The sequence below is a fragment of the Leishmania mexicana genome, chromosome 8 (genome assembly GCF_000234665.1).
Source record: "Leishmania mexicana MHOM/GT/2001/U1103 complete genome, chromosome 8".
In the NCBI taxonomy this organism is placed as follows: Eukaryota; Euglenozoa; class Kinetoplastea; order Trypanosomatida; family Trypanosomatidae; genus Leishmania; species Leishmania mexicana.
This window is the reverse complement of record NC_018312.1, coordinates 553464-564936: the sequence shown is the minus strand read 5'-3', so window position 1 is coordinate 564936 and position 11473 is coordinate 553464. Positions and strand designations below refer to the sequence as shown.

The window sequence follows — 11473 nt, the reverse complement described above, 5'->3', positions numbered from 1 at the left end:
ATGGGGCTGCGTCGCAGCGATCCTCTCGATCGTCATCGACACGGTCGCGGCGAGGAAGGCAGCAGCCAACTGAGCACAGACGCCGCCACCGATGGCGCAGAGGATGCTGAGGACCAGGCCAGCATCCCCAGTGAGCAGTGCGGGCGGGCAAAGCAAACGGGACATCACACCCCGAGTGCGGCCAACCTCTCTCTACACGCCTGGAACGCTCAGCAACTGCTTCAGAATCAGGTCCAGCAGCAGCAGCGCTCCGGCAAACCTCACGACTCTGCCCAGATGGAGTTGTCCCTGAGCAGCAGTCAGATTTGTAACTTGGTGCTCAACAGCTGCAGCGCAACACTACCGGCTGCCTGTAGCGGCGCTACAGGTGGTAACGGTGGTGGCCGTCATTGTGGCAGCACTTCCGGAGCCGGTGGTAGCGGTGGGGATGGCGTCTCTCCACCGTCCTCGCGCCATCTTCAGCCGCCTCCAAATCACAGCCATGTGAACCTGTTTGTGCGGCATCTGCCGCTCGAGCTGAACGAAGAAAAGCTGCGAGCGATGTTCACCCCGTTCGGCGAAATTGTCAACTCGGCCATCATGCGCAACATTCATACCGGCGTCAGCCTCGGTACCGCCTTTGTGCGGTTTGCGAAACACGAGGAGGCGATGCGGGCCATGGAGGCCTTTGCGGGAGGCCGGCCGATGACGGGCTCGAAACGGGTGACGGTGCAGTGGGCTCGCCGCGAGCACGACAAGGCCCCTTCCGGGGATGAGCGGCGCAAAATGCGAAAACTGTTTATTCGTAATGTGCCAAAGGACGTAACGCAGGAGATGCTCATGGCCCTCTTCAGTCAACACGGCCTGGTGAAGTCGGTTAGTACCCATCGCGACACGGCAGCCGCCAACGCCGTTTCGCAGCCAGGCGGCGGTGGTGCCACTGCTACGGCGGAGGCGGACCTCTCATCCCACAGCGGGCATGAGGGCGCCGCCGCCGGTGCCAGCACCGATGACCGCCGCATCGCGTTTGTCACCTTCGAGCAGGAGGGCGTTGCCGAGCAGGCGACCGCCGCGGTGCACAACACAATGCCGTTCGCTTCGTGCCAGGGCATTCCACTCATGGTGAAGTTGGCGGAGGACACACCAGTGCGGCACAACGCTCTTGGCGGCAACCACGCCAGAGCCAATAACGTTGGCATCCTTAACGATGTTGGTGCGAATGGGAATGGAGCACATGCGCCTCACAACAGCAGCTTGGGCAGCGGCGGTAGCGGGGGTGCACACCACCCTGCCATCATGGTCGGTGCCCCCAACAATACTCTCAGCTGGTCCGACGTGCCCATAACGGACTATATTGTCACACCGATGACGTCGCCGCCTGCTGCGCAGTTGCATAGCGCCACTGGACTAGCATTGCCGCCAGCCCGTGGACGCGGAATGCCACTGAGGTGGGGCGGGGCGCCGGGTATCGGTGCCGGCCGCAGCTTCCCTCGTGTGTCACAGGACGGCAGCGCAGCCCAGGTGTTCTCGCCGCCGCGCCCCTTTGCCGGAACAACGGGCTCAGCCGGGTCACCGAATGAAACCCCACCGTGCGCCGGTCTCACTCCAGTTCACAGCAACTCAGCAGTGCTACCCTACGGTGGGCAGACCTCTGGGAGTGCACAGGCACTCCGGCAACCCGTTCCAAGCCCAACACCATTCTTGGCGCCGCCGAAGGCCTCGTCAGCCATGACGGTCACTCCGCAGCACATCGGGAGCTGCAACGCTGCGGACACTATGCTTGACGGCTCGCAGACGCCTGGCAGCATGGGGCCCATAGTGGGCAGCAGCGGCTCACACCCAGTCCAGGCTATAGGCAGTGGTTCAACAGACCTTATCGGCTTTGCTGGCGGTGACTACACTGGCGCCTTCCCGGTATTCTCGTACGAGACGCAGGAGTTTTACACGATGCTGCAACAGTATAGTAGCAACCTCACCGCCGCCAGCGACACCACTGCAAAGTCGCCGCCATCGGGGCAGACCTCCGCACGAGCGACAGGGGCCGGCGCCTCTCCACACCCGGGCAGCGGCAACAACCATAACAGCATTAGAGCCAACGCCGGCGGGTTGTCTTTCCAGGTTTTGGGCTCCCACACCGACGCCGCGCAGAGCGATGGAGTGGCCAGCGCACTTCTGCCGCAGTCAGCGCAGCCCTCTTCCACAACGCCGCTCAGCAGCTCATCTTTTCAGCAGTCTCAGCCAAAGGCCTTGGCACTTCCGCAGCCTCGCTCCGGTGCGGTACAGCAGGCGCAACAACAGCAGCAGCCACCTGTGCCAGCAGAGTCTGAAGGTGGCAGCACCTTGAATGGCGGCCACGCCCCAGCGCCATATCGACTCATCCCACAGCCACGCAGCAACGCGAGCACCAACCCCCCTGTGCCCCTCAGCAAGTCAGCCGCTGCTGCTGCTGCCGCCGCCGCCACTGCTGCTGCTCCTTCGCCTTCCACCTCTCGGCGCGCCAACACACTGCCACCAGACGCCTGTCCGCCTTCGTGCGCATCAACTCCGCAGAAGCATGTCTCGCGGGTGTTGTCGCCAAGCACCAGCGCATCCTTCACCGCTGGTGGCGGCGCCCATTCCAGAAGCAACGGCGTCTTCACCCGCCATGTCGCCCCAGAGGCAGAGGTCGGTGCGATTAGTGGTGCGTCGAACCTGCGTCATGGCCCACGTGCTACTTCCTCGTCCATGCACACCATTCGCTCCGGGACCAGTGGTGGCGGGGGCGTCAGCAGCGGCGCGAACAGCACTGGCGCCGCCACTGGCACGCTGGCCGCCCCTCTCAATTCGGAGCTTGCGCCCCCGTTTGCGAGCAACACCACCAACGGCTTCCAGCCCTACCAAGTCACTGGCACCCTTGGTGCCGGCTCTGCAGCGAAGCGGAGCGTGCACGGCACAGTGGACACACGTGTCAGCTCGACGATGAAGTACACTGCTGCTTCCCCAGCGCAGCCGACTAGTCTACCGCTGCCACCAGGCCGCTCCCCAGCGCCGCAGTCGCCGTCGCGGCGCTTCTCGTGTGAGCCGACGCAGCCCGTCACGGCAGCCGTAGCGCCGCCAACGTTCACGACAGCGCCGCTGATGGCAGCGGCGGCCAAGATGATATCAACAGACGACGGTGCCTTGACTGCTGACGATATGAATACCTGTGACTACGGCGCTTACGCGACGGACAGCATGTACACAGCCAAGTCTCACTACAGTATCTCTTGTGCGGCGAAGGGGATGCGTGCAGTGGGCGGCGTCGACCCGCCGCTGTGTGGTGCAGCCAGTGGCACCAGCAGCAGCGAGAACGTGAACACGAAGATCAAGCAACAGAATGCTACCAGTGCGGTGCGGGCCCAACTAAGCAGCCCTGCTCCTGCCGTCACCTCCTCGGCTCTTCGCAGAAGCGGCCAGCTCGGCGACGCTAGTCCTTGCTCCCTGTCGCTGGGCGGTGCTGATCTCCTTGACGACCACTTGCTTTTCCAGTGGGAAAGTAACTCGGCCGCAATGAATGTCACCCCTGGTATTACCGACCTCGCAGGCATAGCCGGAGCCGCTGCCACGACAGCGCTGCCGTTTCGTGATGATCGGCGCAGCAAAGAAACCACATCGGTGTTTGACATGATGTCCATGCTGTCGGAGTCACGCACACAAGAGCTGAGTGCACTCGCAGATGTGCCGACGACCGGGTCTGTGTCAAACATGAGGTCGCAGTCCGACACTGGCGACCACTGGAGTGCCGGGCGGATGCGAGATACGGCAAAGCTGAGTTTGGGCGCCGTCGGCGGCGGCGACATGGGAGCGGCAGCTCACCAAGGATCGTCTACGGCGACGTCAACATCGAAGGAATTGAGCCGCCGCAGTACTGGGAGGACATTGCTCGGCACGACTGCGAAGCCGCCTTCGCGAATTGGCCGCTCCGACGACGAGGATGACGAGCAGACAAGCTGGATGGTGTACCCGGACATAGACCTGAACCTCGGCTGGCCCCTCAGAACCACCACAAAGTCAAAGAAGGGTGGTGGGGTGGTCGGGAGCGGCCTCAACAGCGGCAGCAGCCGCGAAGATGTTGACCATCTTGGCTACTCGCAGCAGCTGGGTCACGTGATGGACAACCTGTACAATCTCATGAGCTACGACGACGCCTCTTACTAGATGCGCTATGGCAGCACATCCGCATGGCATACGGTGCACACCCCTCGCTTCTAGCCCCCATTCGGCATCACGAACGCAAGAAAACAGATAGGAAAAGACAAGCCACGGTTACCCATGTGTGTGCGCAGCCGGTGACTGATATGCCAAGGCATCAAGAGCTGAAGCAAACCAAAAAGAAAAACAAACAGCGAGGTACATGCACCTCTCGTTCGCAGCAGTGTCTCGCTAATGCGAAGACTGGTCTACTGTATTCTCCACTTCCCCTCCTCTCACCTTTTCTCTCTGCTGCGTACACGGCCACGATCACTTGATGATGCCCGCTACATCACCGTGGTATCAGGGTTCAGTTTCCACTCTTTGTGGGGAAACCATGAGCCTGCACAACCTGCCCTCGGGTAGGATTATGAACTCTTGCTGTCAGCCGCCAGGTCTGGGCTGGCGCCGTGGCAAAGATACGAGTGGTCACAATCATACTTGGACAAGCTCACTACGATTCGTGTGGATCGGTTAGGAAAAAAACACCTCCGATGCCCGACCGGGTCTGCACTGATGAGGCGCAGATGCCGGAAGCATGGCGAGGCCACCCCCGAATGGCAGCAGCGAGTCCCCGCACCACATTACGGCATGCCGCGGCTTGCAGAGACTGAGGGAGAAGCACGGCAGACAGGCTGTCCTGTGCAAGGTCTCGGAGGGCCCTGGCCTGAGTGTGGCCAGCTCCGTTGCTTGCGCTCGCCCGGCACGCCCCCTTGACCCCCACCCCCTGCTGCCTCCACGACAGACGCGACAGCCGCCGCCCTCGTGCGGGACCCTGAAGGCGGCTCCGTTTGGATCAAGGCATGCGGACCACCCGTGTGCGTGTGTCGCCGATCGTGCGGCATGCGTGCGAGGAAGGGCAAGAAGAAAACGATGAGACGCATGGCACGATTCGATGGCAGGGTCTTCTGTCCTGGGCGACTCGTGTGTAGCGGCACTGTGACAGGGGTAGGTGAGCTGTGGTTGAATGCTTGTGTGTGTCGACGTGTTCGGTCATGGGGGGAGACATTGAGAAATGAAAGGCATACGAACTGCTTCCCTTTTTTGCCGTGGTGTCGCTTACTGTGCGGCGTGGGCCGCAACTGTCGAGGACCTGTGCTTTGCCAGTTTATCTTGTTGACGTTTATGTTGGTTGGGCCCCCTATTGTTGTTTTATCTCTGTATCTGTGTAGAACGCGAGCGTATGTGAGAGGAGTTTGATGTATGCGAGCTTCGTTGGTGCACCACTTCTTCCTCCGTGTTCGGGTCACGGCTTGCATTCAATTTTCATTCGTAGTTCTCGGGGTGTGGTGTGTGTGTGCCTCCTCTGCCGGGTGTACCGCATTACGACATGCACCTCGCATTGGAGAGGCTTAGGGGGACCGTGGTAGGCAGAGAAGGTGGATGAACAAGAGTCCGCGAAGGTGACCAACACAATGATGAAGACGAAAAAAGAAGGGAAGCAGGCGCTTCACATGGTGCAGAAGAGGGTGGGAGTTGTGACGACATCTGCATTCGCTGAAACAGTCGCTGATGGGAGAGTGGTCTCGCCTGCGTCTGACTTTTTACTTTCTTCTTTTTTTCTTTTTTTTCTTGCCACACATACGGTGGCCTTCACTGACCCACCCTTCCCGCTTCATGCGCGTGCCTCTCACGTCGAGGCCTCTCTCTCTCTCTCCCGCACTTGCTGTGCTTTGTTGTTGCTGCGCGGACTGCTATGACAGAGGACTGTCTCTCCCCCTCTTTCCTTTCGCTGGCGGGTTGTACTGTTTTCTTTTCCTCCCTGCTCTTCGTATTCTTTGTTGTTCTCCTTTCTGTGTTCGTCTCCGTTTTTCTCTCACGGAAAGTCCGTTTCTGTGCGTGTGTGCAGAGGAGGAGGAGGGGGCATGAGGGGAAGCTTTCGCTTCTGTGCAGTCTGCGGAGTCGCTCTTTCGTCATCGGAAGAAAGAAAAAGCGCAACCGCTGCAGTTTGACGTCAGACATTCCAGAAGTCGGAAAAACTACCGTGCGTACAGCTTCTGGGATCTCAGGTGCGGTAGAAGTGCGTCTCGCGACGCATAGTTCAACCTTACTGTCCTGCTCTACGGCAGAAGTCCGCGTAGTGCTGTTTTTAGTAGATGGGAAGGTGTAGAGAGACGTCGACAGACGTTAAGAGAGAGGGGAAGCGTCAAGCGGCGCTTTTCTCACTCTCCGACGGGCACCTTCCATGTGTCTTTGGAGGATGCCCTCCACACTGTCCGTTGGCCAGAGGCCCCGCACTGAATGAGTGAGCGTACACGGGGTGAGGTCTGCCGCTTCACTTTTCTTTGGTCTGGTGTGTTCTCCATCACCCGAATAGAGGCATTTATTCACGCATTAAGGCTCCAGCCGAGCTGCCCCCCCCCCCTCATCCCACCATCACCAATCTCTTACCCCTCTCCTCCTCTGTTCTCTCCATCTTGTTGTTCTCCTCGATGCTGACTCTCCTCTCACCCCCTTCCCGCACTTCCTCACGCACAATGAGTGAAGCAATTTGCGAGTACCAGAAACGTGCCACGGCGGAGCACAAAGGTAACGACACTTCCTCCGACTCTTTCTCCACGCGTGCAGGCAGGTTCATTGTTTCCTGTGCAATCGTGCGCTTTTTTCTTTCTATATACTGTCACGTTTTCTTTATTTGCGCGCTGCGTGTTGCCGGTACGCCCACGCCTGCGTGCCACTGCGACTGCTCTCTTTTCTTTCGCATTCGTGCCCCTCTGTATGTGTGCGACTCACAGCATCTTGGGCCCTCTCGTGAGACTGCTGATTACGTGCTCCCCAGCGCCACAAACCCGCGAAGCTTACGTTGCAGGCCGCGCAAGGCTATCCAAATTTCGTTAGCTCTACAGAGATGCCGCGCATCAAGAAGCCGCGTAAAAAGGGTGTCACCTACAAGCTGGTGCCTCGCTCGTATGGGGATGCTGATGGCGAGGACCAAGGCCCTTTGTGGGTGAGCGAGGCGGAGTTCTTTCGCCGACACCAGAGCGCCGTTCCCGCCGAAGATGAAGATGGAGCGCAACTCCAGTTTAACATGTACGCCGTCGCCGCGAACGCCGAGTTCAACGACGAGCGTCGCCGTCGCCGTGCAGAGGAAGGTGAGGACGAAGCGTGTGGCGTGTACGACAATGGAGAGGCGGATGCAGAGGGAGGATATGAGGGCGAGTATTGTGACGAGGAAGGCGAGTACTACGACGAGTACGACGAGGACGGTGAGTGGGTCGACGGTGACTGGAAGGACGAGGAGAAGCCAGAGGCCCCACATCTGCCAGCGGCAATGCAGAAGGCCGAGCTGCCGCCCGCTTCTGCTGCTGACACAGCGTTGGTGTCTAGCTGCCCACCGGCGGCTGCCGCTTGCCCGCGCGACGAGGATGGTCATGAGTGCGAGGTGTGTAGTGAGGCCAACGAAGAGCAAGAGGAGGAGAAGCTCTTTGATGACGAGGTGGAGGCTGAGGTGACGGACGACTTCCTGCGCCAGCTTGTCTTTGGCAGCGGTGACGGTGGCGAGGGTGGCGAGGGTGACGAGGACAGCGACGACTGGGACGGGCTCGACGAAGAAGATAGCGAGATGTGGCGGTTGCTGACAGACGACGAGAAAGCAGCCATCAAGGCTTCACGCCGACGCGGCACGGCACGGCGACGCCGTGTTGTCGACCCAGCGGTTGGCGAGGGGGGAGGGCTGAGCCGCACTCACGCGGCCGACGGGACGGAGTATCCAACGCACGACACCACCCAGCGGGCGTTGGATCGGCAGTTCACGGAGATGATGCGCGAGTTCGATGCCGATGCGCGACTCAACGACGCCTACACCGATGACCCTCGTACGCACGGCCCGCTGCCGATGGATAAGTACCTCACTGCCTTGGAGGAGTTCGTGGCAAGCAGGGCCGGCATAGACGTCGAGACTGCAGAGCCGCACAAAAACAAAGGCCTTATTCAGCAACTCAAGTACCTCTCACACCACGCCGGCGCCTTCGACTCAGACGCGCGCGGTGTTTATATGACGACGATACTGCCAGAGAAGCAGCAGCGCTTCGTGGAGGAATTTCAGAAAGGCACTGAGGAGGTCCGCCGTGCTGCGCGCATGCGCTTGGCAACGCGCAACACTGGTGCCACTGCCGCTGCTACTGCGGCTGCGGTGGCAGTGCCGTCTGATCAGGCAGCTGTCCCGGCCCCGCCTCCGGAGGGAGACGGCACCACAGGGGAAGAGGAGGAGGAGCTGATTGTCATGGAGGTGAAGTCAAAGGCGGATCGACTGGACTGCGAGACGGCCATCAGCGCGCACTCGACGTACTACAATCAGCCAAACGTGATTCAAGTACCGCGCCGCTCTGCGCAGACGCGCAGGGTGAAGAAGGCGCCAGTGTCGCGTAGCGGCGGCGAGCTAACAGGTGCAGAGGCCGGGAACAATGCTAGTCACCGTAACGGCAGCGCCGACATAACCGCCACGACAGTGGTGAGAGGGGGCATGATCAGCGCCGGGGCTGCCCCTAGCAGCAGCGGCAGCTGCAACACCGCTATTAGTACAATCAGCAGCTCCGCAAAGAAGGGCTCCAAGACGGTGCAGGTGCGTGAGCCGACCTGCGACGCTGACCGCGAGGACGATACGACCCCAGAAAGAGTGCACCGCGGTGTCGATGCTGTGCTCACGGTCCGTCGCAAGGACGAAACCAAAGAGGAGAAAATGATGCGCCGACAGGCTGTGAAGGCTGCCCAGCGGGAGCGTCGGCAAGCAAAGAGCGCCCTCAAGAACACTTACAAGGAGGTGGAGTCGGAAGAGCTGAGGCGGTCTGCTACCTCGCAGGCGGCGCGTCGCACCGTCCACTTCATGTAAGATGGGGGAGGGGAGAGGGAGGAGGAATGGATGTCGGAGGTCTCGCCGCAACGCCCAGGCAGCGTTTTGGCGCCATGCTCGTGTGAATGTGAGCACGCGCGCATGGTTTGTAGTTTGACGGTTAAAGCGTCGATGATCGCGTCTCTTTTCCTTTGTTTTTTTGGGTGATGTCACCTAGACAAATGCGAGCCCCTCCACCACTCTCCCTCCAGCCACCCCCTCCCCCTCCCGCAAAAAAAAAACGAAAATAACACAGAACTAATCCGACGTAGTAAACCATTAAAAAGAGAGGGAACGTGAACCGAGGGCGTTTGTGTGCTCCATCCTTCTCTGCTGAGCACTACTCCTCATACTGCCTCTTCCATGTTTTAAAACATCTCCTGTGTCTCTTCGTCCGGACGGTGAAGTCCTCGGGAAACAAAAGGCAAAAAGCGAGTGCGACGTAGGCCACCGTGAACGCACCAATAACAATGCAGCGAATCCATGGCCCAGCTGGCGTGTGCACAGACACCCTGCTACTGAATGCGGATGGAGTCAGCGTACGCTGCTGCGCAGCAAAAGGCCTCTGGTGAAGAAAAAAAAAGAATGCGAGGAGCCGGTATTTTCCCCCTCTCGTGCTTGCCTGGTCGAAGGAAGAAGCGCAAGGAGCGAGCGCGAGGGAGTGACACAGTAGTGCTGAGCTCTTTGCCGTAGTGCTACTGCGTCCCCTTCACCACCACATTGTCAGAGGTTGACTCTCTCTTCCTCTGCTGCGCTATACTCATCTGCTTCTCTCTTCCTTCACGGGCCACATCATCTCTTGTTTTTTTTTCTTTTCACCGTTCCACCGCGCCCTCCGGTGAACAGAAGTAATTCTCCAACGATCGCAGCACCCACGTCTGGAACACCGCTACCCCCTCAGCACCCGCCCCTTTCAAGAACTTCGCACAGTGCCCCACCTCTTTCTCTATCTGTCTCACATAAGCGAAATACGATAGGAAGCAGCAGGGCTTTTTTTCTGTCCTTCGCATACGCATCCCAAACCCACGTAGAGCGCCGCCTTCATCCCGTTCACTGCCCCACACTTACCCACTCAGTGCTGCCGCGCCGCGTTTCCCTAGCTCAGTATCGCCATCAACGGCTGTAGAAGGAGACGCGAGGGAACAGTAACACGGGAACGCAAGAAAACTATCACGCAAGCCATCGCCTCGGCCACACAGTAGAAAGCAAGTCTTATTTTTCTTGTGAGCGCTTTGTCGTTGCGCAAGACAGGTCTCTCTTTTTTTTTTGAGTGCACTTCTGCTGCTGCATTCCGTGCATGCGTTCATTTTGTGCTCGTAGGTGATAGATTCTCGCTCGATACGAACCTGTCCCGACACTCCTCACACATACACACACACACACATACCCCGTCGTCCTCTACTTTCCACATCACCAGCCTCTCTCTCGTTACTCCCTCCGCTGCTGCCTGTTGTGCTGATTGTTTTCTTCCAAAACGTGTCCCTCCCCTTCTTCTGTGTGTTTGCGTGCATGCGTGTCTCCCCCTGCCCCCCCCCCTTACTCTCTTATTGGCTCCCCGTTGCTGCTGAACCACTGACATCTAGCACCACCACCACCACCACCACCACTTTTTGTTGTTGCTGTTGCCTTTGCCCCTGCGCTCTTCCAAGAAACGACAAGGCAAACACGAGCGCACACACAGGCGGACACAAGCGCACACCGTAAAGCAAGTACACGGAACTCCTAAAAGTGGGTAACCAAACAAGCACCAGAGAAGGCGGAAGACGACAACATTGGCATCGGCCACCAGAACAAACAGAAACAAACAAAAAAAACAAAGGCCAGTCAAACCAGTTGGGGTGCGAAGTGTGTGCAACTACTTACCTCGCGTGTGTATTGGTTTTCTAATTTGCTGTTCTTTATATATATATTCCATCTTTCGCTACCTTGCCTTGCGGTGACATTCCTGTCGTTCTTTCTCATTTCTTCTCTCTTTTTTTCTGGACCATCTGACTTGCTATTTGTGCACACCTTCTTCCACCTCAGCCGCCCTCCTCCTCCCCCTCCTCGTTCTTCGTAAGCCCCTACTTTTCTTTTTTTGTTGCCGTTGTTGTTTCCCTTCTGGCTTCTCCTTCATCTCTTTTTTTCTTCTTCGCGTTTAGTCTTTTTTCTCTGTTGTTTGCCCCCTCCCACCTCCCTCCCTCCCTTGTGTCACCCAGTTGTGTTTATTTGCTCCACAATCACAGGAGGCGGCGACACACCATTTCCCCCCTCCTCCTTCGTCCGTCCGACATTTTCTTTGCCCTTTGATTGTTCCTTTTATTCTCTCATCTTTCTCCTCCTCCGCTGCTTGTTGTATTTTGTTGGTAGGATCTCCCTCTCTCCGAGTTTGTATATACACACGTACGCACGTACATACATATTCCTTTGAGAGGCGTTTGCTGTGGGAACTCTCCTTCTCTTCTTTGCCCTCTTCTT

The 11473-nt window shown here is 58.5% G+C and overlaps 2 protein-coding genes across 2 annotated transcripts; both read left to right on the top strand.

Annotated features, from left to right (window-relative positions):
• Positions 1-4155, top strand: LMXM_08_29_1370 (putative RNA binding protein; the record flags this gene model as incomplete). Its single annotated transcript, XM_003872370.1, has 1 exon — positions 1-4155. The coding sequence occupies one exon, from the start codon at positions 1-3 to the stop codon at positions 4153-4155; it is 4155 nt and encodes a 1384-aa protein (XP_003872419.1).
• A 2881-nt stretch (positions 4156-7036) lies between these two features.
• LMXM_08_29_1380 (conserved hypothetical protein) lies at positions 7037-9016 on the top strand (the record flags this gene model as incomplete). Its single annotated transcript, XM_003872369.1, has 1 exon — positions 7037-9016. The coding sequence occupies one exon, from the start codon at positions 7037-7039 to the stop codon at positions 9014-9016; it is 1980 nt and encodes a 659-aa protein (XP_003872418.1).
• Between the last annotated feature and the right edge of the window lie 2457 nt (positions 9017-11473).